General features: G+C 42.9%; 1 protein-coding gene across 1 annotated transcript in view; it reads right to left on the bottom strand.

The window, feature by feature from the left end:
* cdk19 (cyclin dependent kinase 19) overlaps window positions 1-18,995 on the bottom strand; it is a 68,277-nt gene that overhangs the window by 23,219 nt on the left and 26,063 nt on the right. The window contains exons 3-7 of the mRNA XM_030047050.1: window positions 17,258-17,368; window positions 16,615-16,755; window positions 4,381-4,438; window positions 2,693-2,824; window positions 708-851 (exon numbers count right to left, since the gene is read on the bottom strand). Coding sequence (XP_029902910.1) covers window positions 708-851; window positions 2,693-2,824; window positions 4,381-4,438; window positions 16,615-16,755; window positions 17,258-17,368 — 586 coding nt within the window. The remainder of the gene's footprint in view (window positions 1-707; window positions 852-2,692; window positions 2,825-4,380; window positions 4,439-16,614; window positions 16,756-17,257; window positions 17,369-18,995) is intronic.

The following is an 18,995-nucleotide window of genomic DNA, read 5'->3' as shown; positions in this document are numbered from 1 at the left end:
TTTGTGAAAACCGGATGTTGAAGTGGGTGAGGATACGATGTTGAGTATGAAATGAAATGAAAAAGAACAAATTTATAAAACCCTACAGACAGTGTTGGGGGAAGTTTCTGCTCCTAAGCAGGACCGTGTTACTTTATTCTTTATTATACTTTAAGTTACCCACTCAAAAGTGTGCTTTTAAAATATGTATTTTGGTGATGTTGTCACTGCTGAATTAAGAAAGCCTTACTGAGTGCAGTATCAACTCAAAAATCATTACAGGCGAGAAAACGTCCATTTCAGTTTATTGAAACAAATAAATTGTGACTAAACGAATATTTTTAATGTTTGCTGACAGCAAATGCACAAGTAACAAGCAAAAAAAAAAGTCAGCCTGAGTCCAGATAATGTGCGTTTTTACTCTCTATTCTTATAACAAACACACCAAAGTCATATAAAGTAAATACTATGAGGTGCTGGTTGCTGCATTAGTAAGCTAAACCAACAAGTCATCAACATGCCAATTCAATGCCAACATTTCAGACACTACTTACTAACGAATTACTAAATTTAGAAAACCCGTTAAGTTACTTAATATTGTAAAAAAGTAATGTGATTACTGTAACTGGTTACTTAGGAGCTTCTTACCCAACGTTGCCTGTAGTTTATCATTATTGTTATTTGGAAGGTTTTAATGAGGCTGGTCCATGCCGACAGTGTGTACTGACCTGCTGGGAAGCCCATGACGCTGAATATCCGGTCCAGCTGGTCGTGATGGAAGGGGTTACTGGTCTTGATGTCTTCCTGGCGACAGTGAAAGATGGGCTCCGACGTCAGCAGCTCCGCGAAGATGCAGCCAATGGCCCAAATGTCTGATGCATGTACGCACACATACACGCACACATGCATCCACACAGAGACATCAATTAGTCTGAGTGCTCTTGAAGGAAAACTGCTTACAGTGCATTAGTGCCTCATGGAATCAGAGGAGGACGGGGCTTGTCTGTCTGTGTCTGAAGATGGCTGTCACTGTGCATTGTGGAGGTTTTCACTCTTTGCTTTGCAGAAATTGTGGTCTGCATACATAACAGTCGGCCCTCGTTTCGGCACAAACGCTTGCTGATCATAAACTGTGATTTTCACTTCTCCTCTCTGAGCACGCAGTACTTCCTTCTTTTCCTCCCCTGGTCTCTGCTGCATCACAAAGTTAAGTGAGTGATACTCTGGGTTTCCTGGGTATTCGTGTTTTTTTTCTGGGTTTCAAGTCCTTTTAATGACTTTTGAGGTCTTGCTTGGTAGGCAATAAGGTTTGTGGGTATTAGAATCCAAGGTCTTGTTTGGTGAAATTTTATTCTGTCTCTCTTTCACACTAACCTCTATGAACACATTATCTATGTATCTATATCTATATCTATGAATACGTACATGTGTATTGAGCAAAAGAGGTGGAACGCTTTGGCAAAAATTTTGTCTGGACCTGAAACACCAAAAAATATTCATGTTTGTGTTTTGTGTGGAGAAGCGTTCGACTTGTATAGTAAAAGAAAAATAAATGCACAACAGAAACCAAAGTGAGCAGCCAGCAGCTACACCGGAAGCCCCGCATAATTGGCTATTGCCCCCAGAGGCTAAATTGTCAGATGATAGCCGACGGGTTCCAAGATTGCTCTCACGCAGGCCTGCATCTACAGGCAGAGACACAAACACAGCGGAGGCCTGGGATGTGTAGATAGACAGAGCGCAGGTGGTGAAAAACCAAAGTCCAGGTTCACTATCACATCTACAAAGAGAAACTTTGCATCTATAATTTGGAACTAAAAAGAGCAACGCAGTCCTTTTTCTGGGAGCTTATTAATAAAAATATCATTGATGCCCGCACCTTATTCACCGTTGTAGACAGACTGACAAATCCCTCAGCATCAGTGCACCGTGAACTGTTATCCTCTAAGTCATGCAATGCCTTTGCATCTTTTTTCCACAAATAAAGTTCTTAAGATAAGAGAAACAGTCTGTAATTTCGTCGCGGGTGAAACATAAGACCACTCACACTAATTTGGCTCATTTTTACCCCCTGGATCATGCAGCCTTGACAGAAATTGCTCACTTGCTTTGTTTTTTTCTTTCACTGTTTTTAAAATCTGCTTTTACTGATTTTAAGCTTTTCATGTTTTCTCAATGTTTTATTTTTCTTGTTGTATTTCTACACCTCTGTAAAGCATTGCCGTTTGTATGAATGAAGTTACACGACTAAACTTGCCTTGCCTAAAATTAGGCGTTACTACAATGACAGGCTGAGTGACAGCGTGGTGTCATGTTCCAGGTAGTCCATCATACGCATGGAAACATGGCCCGGGTGGAGAGCACATGTCCTTTGGCCCCTCGGGGACTCACTGTAAGCCACAAATATGCCGTTAAAATCTCACTTTGGAATTTTGACTTGAAGGGGCCGATCGACACACAGCTCAACTTTCAACTTGGTAGCATGACATTTCCTTCGTAGAGCAGCTCATTCCTGTTCTGGTTCCAAGAATTTCACCAGCCACACACTTCCACAGAATCAAGGTTAACCAACACAACTGGTTTCTGAATGCAAACTGCGAGGAGTCAAAGTCCTGCAATTAGTGTTCACAGCTCTTCGTACATCCACGGCTGTTTACTCTGTACACTTTAACACACATAGGGGTGTTTCGCTTGTGTGTACACTCTGACTCACCGATAGCTTTGGTGTAGTGTCGGGCCCCCAGCAGCAGCTCGGGGGCCCTGTACCAGAATGTCACCACCACGGGGTCCAGGTCAGCCAGTGGCTTCAGCGGAGAATTGAAGAGTCTGGCGAAACCCATGTCAGCTACAAAGGGTGAGGCAGAGATGTCAGAAGAACTTAGCAATCAAACCTGGGTTATCAGTGCATGAATGGAGCACAGGGTGGCCCCAGTCCAAGGCTGGAGAGGGCCCTGTGGCGTCTAAGATAGCAGCTTAGGAATGCTAATCACCCTTTGACCCAGAATGTGTGTCCTGACACTGCATGTTGGTGTTCAGGAGTGAATAATTTAACTATGAGCAAAGACCATGGCCGAGCGTAGGCAACATTTTTATTTGAAGTACACCCGTCTCACCAACCTGAATCACAAAGCTGGGTGAAAACTACAGTACTTACTGGGTTCGTCTGGCAGACTGTATCATGTTATGGCAGCGGTCCACGTTTGTGTCCAGCATGGGCCCTGTGCTGCATGTCACCCCCCGCCCTCTCTTTCCCCTCTCTTACTATCTCTACTTTCAAAGGAACTATATTACTTGCATGTTCGTGATGACAACATTTTTTAATCGTTAATATTCTAGTGAGACAGTGCCACTGCTAGACATAGTTGTGGCTCAGAAACTGTTGAACTTTTACTTATTACATCGCACTGTGCTTGTATTGAATCGTGAAGCCCATGTCATGCACTGCTCTGTATTGTGAGGTAAGAGCATCGTCCCATCCCCAACTATAGATCCACTGACTTGTATAAAGTGATCACAGACTGGTCAAAGTTGATGGTAATGATCATGGAATAAGATGATGAGGCCAATAGTGTTTTATGAAATTTATTTTGATACTGAATTTGTACGATAATTAGAAAACAAGAATAGCTGCTTATGTGGCTCCGGGTGCATCAAAAAGAGGGAGCCCTGTAAACTAGTCTTTTTTTTTTTTTCCATTGGAGTCAAACCACACCGTATTGATTTGCGTTCCCATTGCCAATTTAAATGTGCCGAGTTGTGCTGAGGTGTGAACAAAATGGACCGGCAAAAGAGCGCCAGACCTGCCCCCAAGCGGGCTGTGGTGAGGTCAGATGGGCTTTGTCATCATTCATTGGTCAGAGAGAAACTGAACAGCTCTGAAATGGAGCTGCTTACAACCAGCTATACGTCATCGGCACCAGTACAGTGTCTGGTGGCACTGTAACAATAACTCAGTACCTCTGCTGGGTGCACCCGGATTAAAAATAGACTCCAGCATTGCAAAACCTTTGCCATTACCCTTGAACAGTCCCCTGACCGGCGTGCTTATGTAACAGTACTGATCTGAGCCCCCTTTGAACCCCGCAGAGAGAAGGTTAAATGCTGCAGCTATTGTCCACTCAAACAAGTCAACAACCTCATCGATCTTCTATCGATATGACGTCTGTCATACAGCTGCATTGTTCATAGGTGCACATTAATGATACTGGTGTCTATTATTTAACTACAATAAAAGACCCGCAATATTGATTTGAACATCTGAACCTCTCATTCAACTGTGAAAAAACACATGTTTTCTCAATCCCTGGTCTGCTGAGGTGTTTCAAGCCACAATCTAATCAATAGTGTGCTCAGTCAATAGATTCAGACTATTGCTGCTGGTGATGTTTTAGTCCACCTTACCGATTTTAACTCTTCCTCGTTCAGGACCCTCCCCCATCACCAAGATGTTCGCTGGTTTCTGGAGGAGAGAGAGAGACAAACAATCACATGCTGAACCATTTATAACACAACTGTTTTTTAGTGGCCACTTTAACCCAAAGTACCTTGAAGTACCATGACTACATGCACTTTTAGCATAAGTGGTCCCAGTGGGAGTCAAACTCTCCAGTGGCCTGTACAGGACGTCCTGTTAACTATTGAACCGTAACTCCTCTGTACAAAAAGCACATACAGTACAGCGCCACATGAGCATGTCATTCAGTGACTCAAGACTAAACTCTCATGGAATGCCACACCAGCCCGAGCAGGAATGGGGTCAAATGCATTCAAACACCTGGTCATGAATGTCTGATGCCTCTTACAGGAAGTTTTCATTTTAGGAACCTACTGCAGTCCAAAATAAGCAACTGAAAGCAAAATTTGACTTAGCTAACTGACTGAAAACAAAAGTGACACGGAGGTAAGACATGTGTGGGGGACTTGGACTGGCAAACAGGAGATCCCAGCAGCCAGGGCTGTACCTGACCTGGAATTTCTCCACTGATTTAGATTTCAATACAATCATTCATCTATTCTTTTTTTTAATTAATAATTTTCATGGCAATCAGAAAATGCCATGATGACAGGCCATGTTAATAGCAATTATAACCAATCACAATCAAATGCAACATCACTAAAATCATTTAATATCTGCAACTGCCAATTGCATTTCCATGCAAATTTGCATTATTGTGAAGTTTTGTTTGAATAAAGAGATAGACCATGGATCTTGTAACTTAAAAAAAAAAAAAAAAACGTTAGAAAATGTGAAAAATTAAATTATTAAGCAAATTTAACAGCTTAGGTCTAAATTTACTGTTCCTTTATTGTTTCCCCTGAATTTTTTTTTTCTGTCATGCGGCAGGATCGATGGAGTGTATTTACAACAGCAGCAAACCTAATGAACGATTACAGAAAATTCAATAGGAACATTATGTGCTGCATTGTGTGTGTGTGTGTGTGTGTGTGTGTGTGTGTGTCTCACTCTGTTGCTAGTTGTCATTGTGATCAAAAATATGCATCTCTGCAGAAATAGCCTGTTTCATTGATCTGTTTTATTGTGAGATTCAATGCACACTGACCGTCTTCAACTAAAAATAAAAATAAATTTGCTGTTGACTACAGGGAGGCTGGGACAGGTGATCCTAGTCGTTTCAGTCATTTTTCAGGGGGCAGCTCTACCAGCAGGCCTCGCAGAGTGGAGAACAGATAATTATGGGGAAAACTATGCCTGATGGAAGCCGCAGCACGTGGCCTTCATTGGCGTTTGTTTTCGAGTTCCCAGTGGAGTTCTAGGAAATCGTATGTCAGAATCTTCGCAGGATCCAACCACACAATATTTTTCTTTGTATTTTGTTGAGGCAGACAACTGGGTAGCATGGAGAGCTCCGCGTGAGACTTTCACCTCACAAGCTGCAGGGAGGGCAGCGGGAAGCGCATTAGGACCAGTGTGTGTGTGTGTGTGTGTGTGTGTGTGTGTTTTTACTCATAATTCTTCATGGCAATCAGCAATCAGCTGCTACAGATATAATTATGGGCTATGAAGTGCTCTCTTATTATTCATGCCATTACCGAGGAATAACAAAGACAAACACACTGCAAATCTAATCTGTGCAAAAATGTCTCAGATCCGGTGTGATTAACTGTAAGTGGAGTTACTTTCCCTTTCAGGCGATGGGATGCGGTAACTGTCAACAAGCAATCTTCCGCGTGCCGATTTCCCCGGGTGTCTGCGGATGTTAAGTCTTGGAAGACTCAGATCTGCCTGGTAAACACGTCTTGTTGCTATAGAAACGGCGCTAATAATGAGGTCTATTATTCACGCCCACAACATGACACACTGCTATCGGCAAACACAAAGACGAGCGTCTCTTTTAAAAAGGGCCGAGGAGCGGCGGTTCACTAGCTCCTCTTTCAAATTCTAAACAGGCCTAACTGGATTAATATGCTCAGCCCAGAGATATTCATTTTCACTGGTGTTTTCCTCAAGTGTGCGAAAACAGTTATTACCTCTTTCACGAGGAAAAAAAAAGGATAACTGACTGGCGCTTGTTTAATATGTAAAGCCAGTGTGCAGCATAAATGAGGCAGGCCGTCCTTTTGGAAATTGGAAAGGTTTTGTTTATGTGCTCATATAGAAAACAAAGGAGGGAATAGAGATAAAATATGCTGTCATGAAAAAAAAAAGGTTGAGAATTCCCATTGTATTCATCTAGGGAAATCTGTAGCTTACAGTTGGTTGATTTCATAAATGGGTCAGGAAGACAGGAAAATAAATACCCCTCATCCCTCCCAGGACTTGTAAACCCACTCCTTAGGGACGTGGCTCTCTTTTAGACACAGCCATCTACCTCTTTGTGTCAAAAAAATAGGCCGATTCAGGGGCCAGAGGCACACTAACTCATTACAGCTGGGCGCCCAAGTTGACAGGGAGACCGTCCCATAATTAAAGGTTATATATCTGATGTCTGTCACAACCAAACAGGCCCATCAGGAGCCATGCATCCTGTCCGAGTCTCAAGGACATTGAGTCCATTCCTGTTCACCCTCAAGGGAACGGTGAATATAGTGGCATTAACTGGGGGGTTTTCAAACTTTTTAATGTTCTGGACCCCCAAGTCGACTCTCATTGAAGTTATTTTGTCCTCAGCGCTCTGATGTGAAAATATATTTTGGTTTGTGTTAGTTATGAAATTGTCTAGGCGTCATTCTTATCGAAGAAATTCAAAGTGTTGAAATTAAAGCATAATGTTAAAATAATCACTTGTGCTTATTTTTCTGTCGTAGTGATGTCAGCGGCAAGTCAACTTATTACATAAAAAAAAATAGGGAAAAAAGTGATTTACAAATTTGCAATAAAAAAAACAAAAACAAAAAAAAAACAGAACATTAGCTAGTAAAAAACTTGGTAATGCTGCTAAAAAAATAACCTGTTTATTTTGATTTGTTTTTGGTATTATGGATCTTTGTTTTGATAAAATAACATCGGAATAAGGAAACCAAATACATAAAGAGGAGAAAAAAGGGATACATTTTTGCATATTGGCAAATAAATTCTGCTGAGCGAAGCTGCACTGACCCTGTCGCCCGTCTCGTTCGTTCTCCTGCTTTTACAGGAAACCTTATCTGTTGATAGGCTCTCGGTGTGAGCGTTACGCTGGCAGAGCAAAGCGAATTCTTTGCACATGAGACTGCTGTGTGACTGTCAGGAGTGGGTCTTTAATATGTAACTGGAGGTGTTTTGGGGCAAAGCATCTCCATTTACTTTTCAGTTTCACTCTCTTTGTTTAGATCTCAAAATGAGTTGCAGAGGTTTGGCTTTCTGAGCTCCTTAATAGTCCAGCAGCTATGCGCAATATTTTGATGGAATCGTGCACTTCACGATACAAGCATGAAATTTGGCACACTGTTAGAGCATGCCCTAAGGATCATTTTTGGCTATAGGGCCATTGCAGATTTGTCCCGTGGTAACCGTGGCAACCATTTTTCACAATGGCTGCCACCTGCTGTGATTTTACCTGTAACTCAGGTTCTAGACCACCTAGGATCTTGATCCTGGTGGCTAATCCTACATTTTCAAGGATGAGGAATACAGTGGTACTACAACATGCTAGCAACTTCCTAACTACATGTTTCCAGCATTCAGTTAATTAAATAATAGAAAAAACCATCAAAATATGTATTTCAGTAGAGTACTGTACATGTTTTCTAAGATGTTGACAGATATGCCATGAAATGCATGTGTGTTATGGCAATGGCCAAAGTGGAACTATACAGCAGTACAGAGACAGGATACCATTTAGCCTAAAGGCATATTTAATAAAGCCAAAGAGGAAAGAAAGTATGACAACACAAAGTTGTGTATGATGACACAGTCCACCACAGTAGCAAAGGGCAGTGCACTGAAGTGCTGCCTCAGCACATTTGCATCTTCCACAACTCCCCTTTTTGCAACCACAGTGGAGGAGGTCGCGACATGCCAGGCTTGCTTCTGGTAGTCTGGTCCAGTGAACTTCCCATCCACCTGTCAGAATCAGAATCAACTTTGTTGTCACATGACACATTTTACAGGTGTAAAAAAGTGGATTAAATTATTCATTTATTCATTCATTCATTCTGTGTCCTTCCTCTTCCACCTCCAGTCACCTGGGGAGGGGAGTTCAGGGACTGCAACCATAGCCTGTCCCCAGCAGTGACCAGCTTGGTAGGCTGCCCTCTTTGTATGTTGTGCTGCTTGTCTTGGGGGGGAGTCCACCAATCGTTCTACCTTTTTGGGTGAACAGCTGCTTCCGTGGTATGTAACACAAGTTGCCAGGAAGGAGAACAGCTCAGCTTTGTTCTCATCAATTCGTAGATACTCCGGCCAATTCCCAGGAATGGCACTCGATGGCTCAATGTGTCAACGAATTCTCTTCCCTCTCTTGCTGCATATTTCAGCCTTCAGCGTTTCTAGTTAACCAGACAATACCCCACAAAATTTCCCACCAATAAAAAAACAAACCTCCCTCTAATTGGCTGGCCTCCAGTCCAAGAAAAATCCAAGTCTCAACAAGAAAATATCATCCCTGAAGAATGACTGTTCCTTGTTCTCGAGGCTCAACATTGTATCACAGACATGTGATGGAAATCTGGTTGAGTTCTTTGAGCATGAAAACCAGGCATGTCCACCAGCACTGTCACAAATGGACAGGCTGAGCCAGTGGGAATGGATGCATTTTCATGTGAAGGAACCAGGTCCATCAAACAGCCCACCAAGTCCGACTTGGTACCAGTTCTCAGCCTGTCCATTTGTGACAGTGCTGGTGGACATGCCTGGTTTTCATGCTCAAAGAATTGATCCAGATTTCCATCACATGTCTGTGATACAATGTTGAGCCTCGAGAACAAGGAACAGTCATTCTTCAGGGATGATATTTTCTTGTTGAGACTTGGATTTTTCTTGGACTGGAGGCCAGCCAATTAGAGGGAGGTTTGTTTTTCTCTAGATGGAAAATTTTGTGGGGTATTGTCTGGTTAACTAGAAACGCTGAAGGCTGAAACATGCAGCAAGAGAGGGAAGAGAATTTGTTGACACATTGAGCCATCGAGTGCCATTCCTGGGAATTGGCCGGAGTATCTACGAATTGATGAGAACAAAGCTGAGCTGTTCTCCTTCCTGGCAACTTGTGTTACATACCACGGAAGCAGCTGTTCACCCAAAAAGGTAGAACGGTTGGTGGACTCCCCCCCAACACAAGCAGCACAACATACAAAAAAGGCAGCCTACCAAGCTGGTCACTGCTGGGGACAGGCTATGGTTGCAGTCCCTGAACTCCCCTCCCCAGGTGACTGGGGGTGGAAGAGGAAGGACACAGAATGAATGAATGAATAAATGAATAATTTAATCCACTTTTTTACACCTGTAAAATGTGTCATGTGACAACAAAGTTGATTCTGATTCTGTCAGGTGGATGGGAAGTTCACTGGACCAGACTACCAGAAGCAAGCCTGGCATGTCGCGACCTCCTCCACTGTGGTTGCAAAAAGGGGAGTTGTGGAAGATGCAAATGTGCTGAGGCAGCACTTCAGTGCACTGCCCTTTGCTACTGTGGTGGACTGTGTCATCATACACAACTTTGTGTTGTCACACTTTCTTTCCTCTTTGGCTTTATTAAATATGCCTTTAGGCTAAATGGTATCCTGTCTCTGTACTGCTGTATAGTTCCACTTTGGCCATTGCCATAACACACATGCATTTCATGGCATATCTGTCAACATCTTAGAAAACATGTACAGTACTCTACTGAAATACATATTTTGATGGTTTTTTCTATTATTTAATTAACTGAATGCCGGAAACATGTAGTTAGGAAGTTGCTAGCATGTTGTAGTACCACTGTATTCCTCATCCTTGAAAATGTAGGATTAGCCACCAGGATCAAGATCCTAGGTGGTCTAGAACCTGAGTTACAGGTAAAATCACAGCAGGTGGCAGCCATTTTGAAAAATGGTTGCCATGGTTATCACGGGACAAATCTGCAATGGCCCTATAGCCAAAAATGATCCTTAGGGCATGCTCTAACAGTGTGCCAAATTTCATGCTTGTATCGTGAAGTGCACGATTTTTCGCATAGCCGCCGGACTATAAGACAATATCTGAACTTTAATGACCCATCAAACAGCATCTAAAATCTCACATCCTTCCTTTTCCTTGTTGTTGTTGTTGTTCTCAGACTTTTCCCTCCCACTGCTATCTCTAGTTTCCGAAGGTTACTATCATGTTTTTAATTTCCATGCATCCCCGCTTGCATGTGCACAAATTTGCATGTGGCTGCTGTCGGGCTATTGTTTTTGGTATCTGTACACAGCTGCAGCCACTTGGGATATGAGCATCAGCTAAATTCCTAAGAAAATGAAAAGTGCAATAAATGAATAAAAAAAAAAAAAGTTAAAATAAAAATCTCTCCATGTGGAAATGATACTGCTGCGCCATTACTTATGCAGCTCATTTGCTCTTTCTCTAGAACGGGCTGTGGTTTAATGTTTCTTGCTTCTACATGTCTCATAATTAAGTAATATCTTGCATTTCTCATAACCACCTGCATGCTGTTCAAGAAACTGATGACAGACCCGTTCCCCCATGCCGACATAAATTACGGTTGCTCTCTCCTGTTACTGTTTAGATCACAACAAACACAGGGAGACCAGGGAGCGTACACAGGCACAAAAACCACAGTTAGTGAAGATTTGATGATGTTTTCCTGGTAAATGTTTTTCCACAACATGTTTTCATATCTGGCAAGCCAATCAAATCCTCGAAGACGAGAAAAAAAAGGGATAAGAGAAGACCAGGAAAAAAGGAGAAAGGAAGACAATAGAAAGCAGTGCGGCACCAGCATTCAGACAGGGAGCGATCTCTGCTAGGTTCATCACCTGCTAATTTAATAATGCAAGATTTCATTATTTCGGTGGCGCTGCTCGCTGGCTAACAGAGAAGACTGTCGCTACACTGGGCAGCTCCCAGGTTTAAGTGTGTGCATCCATTAGAGTGTGATGCCAGGTTCTTTATGTGCAAATCTAGGCTTTTAGACGCCTACATGCGGTGGAGACAACACATTCCTCCATCATAAAGCAGCAAACCCCTAGCTGTCCAGGCATGCACAAGCTTAAGGGCATGGGGGGAGGAGGGGGCGGGGTTCATCCACCACCATCCTGCCACAACTTTTTTCAAAACTGGGAGGAAACACCATGCTTTAGGGACTTATTACCTAACAAGCACACTATAACAGTAAATGCTCAAATGTTCCAGGTATGTTAATTGACTACATTTATGTCATTTAGGGGACAGGATTTGGATCATTAATGATATGTTAAAGGCCAGCTGATAGTAGCGGTAGACAGTATTAGTCTACTAGATTCCTCAGGCATCAGCTTCTCTAAACAACTATATTATGTTGCAGCAACCTGACTGTGTAGGAAAAACAGCTTTGGAAAGTGTGTGTTTGTACAGCACTTAATCTCGACACACGCTACTGATTTTCTGCAACGATTAATCACCCTCTGTCACAGTGGAGGTTGTAGGTATGGTCCAGCACTGAGGTGAATGCCTTTTGCTTTGCCGTGTGCAGCTGCTATGTCAGCAGCTTGACTCAGCGAGCCATGCTGGGTGGTGGGCTCTGCGCTGGCTTGTGGCTGTTACATAACCCAGGCAGGGGGGTGCGAGTGGGGGTGGGGCAAGCAGTCCAAGCACCTCTGGAGTGGGGGAAGGGTGGCTGCTGGGGGGTGGGGGAGGCGAGGGGAGGAGAGGGAGGAGGGGCTATGCTGTGGTGCAATGCAAAGCACACACAAGCAATGCAGAGACATGGTAAATGCTCACACAAAGGCACAAACACACGACACATGAACATACCTACACTGTGGTGTAACAGCAGAAGCATTGGAGACATGAAAGACACGCTTTCAACCATAACGCCCCCCTCCTACCCCCCACCACTGCCCCACCCCATGGCAAGGCCTCCAAAAAGCCCTGGGGGAGCAGGAGTGTAGCTCTCACTGCTGTCCTTCTGGCACATCTATCAACGAGCCAACTCCAGAGCACGATGCATGGCAATTCAAAAACCGCAGCTTTCGTGTGAACTTTGGAGGCCTTCAGCTGCCTTGGGGGCTTGATTTGGCAAAGCAGCAACAGGCACACAAAACTTTGATTTGTTCTCATTCAGAGCGAAGGAGAAATAAACTCCCCGCAGCCAGACACCTGTGCAGAGAAGATAATCTGGGAAACTGCGTGACCTATGAGGGCTAGCTTGAGAGTGGAGTTTGAATAGCCCTCGACCAACAATGGCAGGAAGCCCTGGCAATGACAGAGCAAAATAACAGCACAAGCTCACAATACATCAGCCTCGGTGTGGGGTTAGATTGACAAAGGGGAATTTCATCTGGCGGCAATGAAAATAGTTAAAAAGGGCTGGCAGACTTTGTGCTTAGATAAGAGTAGCGTGACCTCCAGGTAGCAAAACAACCTCAACACTGCGGTGGGAGAGTTTCTCATTTTTAAAAAGGGACAGTAAGCAGTCCCCTATTGTTTGTGTGTTAGCGGGATTTTCCTTTATTGAGAGTTCAGACTGTAGGAAGGCTTGTTTTTTTCTTTTATGACACAATTCAGACAGTAAGAAGGTGGAGAGGGACAAAGCAGCGCAGACACAGTGGAGAAGATACTGTAAAAGACTCGCTCCGCGACCAGCAGGGGTATGCAGGATTGGAGATGGGGGTGTTATGTGTGCTGAGAGGAAATTTTATAAAATTAAGCCAATGCAGCTCAGACTGCAGTCCACTTGTGTAACAGGACTATGAAATGTCTTATCCTAAGCCCCTCTTAGTCTTTTTATTTTCTGATGTAATACCCGGGGAATCAAGAAAATCATGGCTCTGCTGCTGACTTTCTTGATTTACTGTGTGAAACTGATTGCCTCGAAGCAGAGAATCAATTTAGTTTTTACCAGTAATAGTAATAATCAACATACTGTCACTTAAGCAGCAATCAACCACCTTCTGCTGTTCTGAGAGCGACTGTGACAGAACCTAAAAGCTCAGAGTTCAATAAGTTCATGGCAAAGAAACTTGAATGGCTGCAGAGCTACTAGAGATGCAGGATTATTCCAAATCACCGGAGAGAGAGAGAGAGACGGCCAGAGATAGAGAGCGAGGAGGACGAGGCGAGCTCGCTGATCCCTGTAGGTTTATATAATGTGACGCTCCAGCCACCACATGGCCATCTGGGATTGTTAGGGATTACATAAGAGGGAGCGACCTGATGGAAAGACGATAGATCCCTGTGGATAGATAGACGCCTGGAGCTGTGCGACTCCCCTGACCTCTGACCGTAACTCCTCTGACTCTGAGCACTTATCTGCTGGGAAGAGTGTTCAGATAAACTGACAAACAGCTGGCGCACAGTAACTAAATATAAGTCCGATTCTCCAATCTCAGCCTTTTATTCTCTCATGAACGTTATCCAGAAACAGCCTGCCCTCTAAATCATCAGATGTTCTCTATTCTGCGTCAAAGCAGTAATCAAATTAAAGTGTTGCCCCATAATCTCCTTGGTTTAGGTTAATTATATTTTTCCCCACAAGGAAAGGAACAAATGTTTCTCTCTAGGGAGCGACAGTTGCAGGGACAGATAAGAGCGAGGGAGCCACACACAGATTGCCTGGAAGTTTACAGTGCACTGTCAAGATATGAGACTGAGAAAAACAGACAGAAACCAAAACAAATGCAGCTGGAGAGAGACAAAGGCTGCGGCAGCTGAAAAGGTCCGAATTCTGATTTTCCTTCGTTATATGTGACACAAATGTGATGCTATTTAATCAGAGCCAGCAAAAAGCTGCTTGTGGTTGCATTTTTTTCAATTCCGATCTGGTGCCCATGGCAGCTCGGCTGAGCCAGCACTAACACGAAGGACGATGAGACACAGCAATGTAACAAGAGCCAAATGGCTCACTTGATTGGTATCTGGGGAGATACCCACGGCATAAAGTCACCAACTCGCTCGAGGCAAGTGATTTTAGGACTGTGAGGTCAGAAAAGAGGGCACGAGCCCAGCTGGCTGGTGAGAGTGGCAGCAGATTCTCAATCCCACATGACACCTACACAATCATAGTTCAACTGTAATCTAGATTTCAGTGGTTATCAGTCAGTTGTATATTTTCAGTTACACCGTAAAAGTCCGAGGCTCTCTGTTGATATAGCAAGAGTGCTCAAAGCTGAGGCATTTCTTTGGCTTTTAGCTCACCAAATGAAATAACTAGCTAGCATAATAATAATTATAATCTGTTTTGTCTTTGTCTTGACACTGTTTTTTTTAGTGGGATATATTTTTTTATTTATTTTATTACTGCTTATTCCATTGCACTATGACACTGAAGACACAGTATTTCACTTTCTTTTTGCTCACCCTCGGTAAAAGGGGAAATGACAGTAAAAAGTTTGCGGTGTGAGCACAGCCAGACAGAAAGGCAGACACAGAGAGCCACGCAGAGATGGACAGATACACAATCGGCCAGGCTCCGGCAGGGTCAAGAGCAGGACTTTCTGCTACAGTGATCCCAGTGGTGGCAGGTGAATGCAATCTCCCTCTCTACCAGAGCACTGTGGGAAAACCGAGGAGGAGAGAATCTCACAGGAACCGACAGTGTGCTGCAGCCAGTTCGGGGGGGATGAAGGGCAGACAAGAGATAGACAGCATTCAGAGTGCCAAGACATTCTGCTCCTCCGCCAATGTCTCCAGACAATCAGAACAATAATAACACGGCGCAACAGGACATAACAACACCTGAACTGAAATAACACGGCGCTGGAAGCTAGAGCAGCTCGGTGAAACAGGCGGGGTGGAGCTGAGCTTTGTTTGAGAGGCAGAGAGACGGGGAGCAGACTGGATTTCAGGTGACATGCCCGTTGCAAAAACAACAATAATCTATCTCATGAAAGAAGATTTTGTCCATATCGCAAAGCCCTTAGTGTGAGTGCAATAAAAGTTTCCTAACAAGATGTCATCCATCTCAAACCAACCAGCCCTCATAAAATAAAATATGGGAAGACCTGTAAAATATAAAATAAGACTCCCTCAACTGTTCTGGTCCAAATAGTCTGTAAAATTGTAATTAATTGGATTACTCCCTTGGGGGAAAAGAGTTAACTTCCACACTATTCTCGACATAAAACACACAATTTCCATACTAACATATACAATAAATTTTGTCTTTATATTATGTCAGCTAGTTTGTTAGACAAAGTATGCCAGCATCCCTTTCCTCTGGTAAACTGATTAGATTTGCGTGCTAGCTAGTCTACCTAGTAGAGGCAAACATCAATGTCCACAGTGGCTGGGTGTTGCATGCTTACCCGTTGCTATGGGCAAACAGATAGTTTACCAGCTACATGCCTGTGCCTAGTTCTGCCAATGCGTTTTTGCATTTGTATTTTTAATCTTCATAAATTGCTGCACTGCGGTGCATTTTCCACACCTAATATCACCGTTGCATGCTTTCTGCAAACATGAGACAAAGGAATGTCTTGTTTTCTTCACCTGTCCACCTGTGAGGTTCCCACCATCCTCCATGACAGCCAGCTCTGTCAGAGGTCAAAGAGCAACTGGCCATGGGATTAAGTCCAACACATTTCCTGTTTTTATTCAGCAAATGCATTTTCTTCAAAAATTACTGCATTTCTTTTTATTGAATAAAGAGTTTATCCACAGCAAGCGAGTGTAAAAACCTTTTACTGCGGTTTTGGGGTTTTTATTCAACCTAATGTGGAAAATGTGAAAGAAATGTGGAATGTGGAAAAAAATTCTACCTTGTCAGACTATTCAGTTTTACTCCTAGCATTGCTGAATTTACTTAGATCTCTTTCAGCCTGTTTCTTTCAATCCCAGCTGCTATTTTTTTTTTTTTTACACTCAGCCAATGCACCAGTTGACTTCTGTAAATTTGCCAGACAAGTCTGCTTGGAGATTTGTCACTCAGCTGCAAAGCCTCTATTGCCATTGTCGAATTAAGTGCTTCTGATGCTGTCATGCTAATTGTGTCCCTATCTGAAACGATTTCAAGCCGAGGTGTGCCCGAGCAGCTGTGTGTCTGTAAAGGGAAACTGGAGCAGTGTAGCTTCAGAGCCGCTCACCAGATCCCTGTGGAGCACCCAGTTGGCATGGAGGTAATGGATCCCGTCCAGAATCTGATACAGGAGAGACTTAACCATCCCTCGGGGCAGCTGCATGGGCTTCTTGTTGGCCTTGGAGGCGCGGTGGAACTTGATGATGTGCTGCGGAAAAAAAAAGAGGTTTCACCTCAGTTGTGCTAATGGAATGAAGCAGGTCTCTGAACATTCACGGCAGGAAACAGGAAACAGCGATAGCGGAAACTTCTGTGAAACTGAGAGGCAACTGAAACTAATACTTGGCTCTAGATTTTTTTTGGAGAATGCCACCTCCAAATTGTGGCTGGCCACCTGCCAAAGTGGCTGGTGAAACAGACACATTTACCAGTCACAGGTGTAATTTGGCTGGCATGGTGGCATGGGTGTTGATTTCTAGTATTGAAAAGAGTGGAAAAAACACATACACTGCATTCACCAAGCTTCGGGTTTCACCATTTATTAGCAAATGATTTGTCTTTATGTAAACCTTTTCATAGATGTGGGCCACCATGTCAGCTGTCAGTTACAACAAAAGGGATATGGGGTTTGTGTGGCAGAGTGAAATTGTTTTTAAGGAAATACCAGGTCACATTATGGGTCACATGTATTTGCACAACCAGAGACTCACCCAAAGATCATGTTCGGCATAGTCGAAGAGGAGCCACACCTTTCTGTCGCTGTGGGAGAGGAACACTTTCTGCAGGGCGATCACGTTCGGGTGTTTCAGTTCTCGTAACAGCTGGAACACACAACAGGAATATTCAATAAACCACTCTTATTAGCATGAATGTCATTCAATTAATTCCTTGAAACCCAGCAGCTTGTGGGTAGGGATTTATTTTGAAAGGATTTATGAACAACATTCACTTTATTTCTTTAGACATTTTTTTTTTGGAAGAAATTATAATTTTTCTTTTGTCACTAATTTCTTGCTGCTTGTCTGATCACCTTTTCCCAATGTTTTTTAAAGTGATCAATTGAATTTGCTCAGGTTTCAAACAGTAACGTGACATGCCGTTGTCATGTGACACTTGTCAGAGTAACCCCGATTATCTGGTTTGAGTAGCAGGGGCAGACTAGGGTGAGAGGGAAACGGTAAGGTATGAAATGTGATATGAAAAATGTGATACGAAATGAACACAGGGGATGTGCGCTAAACGCTAAACCAAACACTTAAAATGTTGCATCATTTGACGACGGCCATTTTAAAGATTAATAGAGATGCAAATACTGACTCGCATGTGAAAATTATCCAGAGGCTTTCAAATGCAAAAATATTCATTTACACAGTATGCTCCAAGACCAAACAATTTGCATTGGAAAAAAGAAAAAAAAAATGAGCTGCTCACAAACAAAGAGAAATGTACATCTGCAGCTCACAGAAGAATCCTGTGTTACAGCCACAAGAGACAAGGAATAATGAGATGAGTAATATAAAAGAACTGCGTGCCATTTGGTGGACGCTTTTATGTCAGCCACCTCACAGTATAAATGACTGAATTAATTTTTTTAGCATGGATATGCATGATGCCTAAATGGCAGAGTAATAAATATATTCTGTATGAGCATATATTGCTATAAACGGCTGGATATGAACATGAGAATAATACAGTAGTTTACTTTTAAGTTTTCAGTGTCACTGATACAGCAGCAGCATCAGAATCTAATGTGAAAATTTACTGCCAAACACTGACGTCATGAATGTCAAGGAAATAAATGGAAAAACAGAGGTCCTCATTTCATAAATGAGAAATTCATTATTCAAAAAAAAAAAAAAAAAGTCCTAATGTGCAATCTCACCAAGCAATACTCACAATACTCAATAATGTGCCACTTTTACACAAAATATTCACATTTTAGAGGACATAATCACCTGTGTTTGTCAAATATGGAGCGATGAATATCAAGTATAATGTTTTTATTTTCCTTTACTGTAATTTTGCACAGTCTGGAGGCGAGTCGGCCACCAGGTGCATTCGAGTAATATGAAGAGGCTAATCGAAAAGCAAGAGAGACCAAAAGCAACACCCAAGAGAACAACAGCCACAAGAGATTTACAATGGACATTTTCAGGTCGAGTGAATCAGATTATAAATATGCAGTGTATCTATATTGGATGTATAGTATTGTGAATCTCATGTTGCTGATGATCCGTCTGTGCTTTAAGCCTCGACTGGATTCATTATGTAAGATCAATGGACTCGCTCTCTCTAGTGAACATAATGTAACGTTACTCTAACGGGAACAGCATGCAGCGGCTGAGACTCTTTAGTCTGCGCCTTGGAAAACAGGGGTTCCCAGAAAGGTCAGAAATCTAGAATATGAAAAATGATCAGCGGGAAGCCACTGTATAATTCAACAGAAAA

The sequence above is a fragment of the Myripristis murdjan genome, chromosome 24, assembly GCF_902150065.1.
Source record: "Myripristis murdjan chromosome 24, fMyrMur1.1, whole genome shotgun sequence".
In the NCBI taxonomy this organism is placed as follows: Eukaryota; Metazoa; Chordata; class Actinopteri; order Holocentriformes; family Holocentridae; genus Myripristis; species Myripristis murdjan.
Note: the sequence above shows the minus strand (reverse complement) of the source record. Positions and strands in the feature narration are given on the sequence as shown.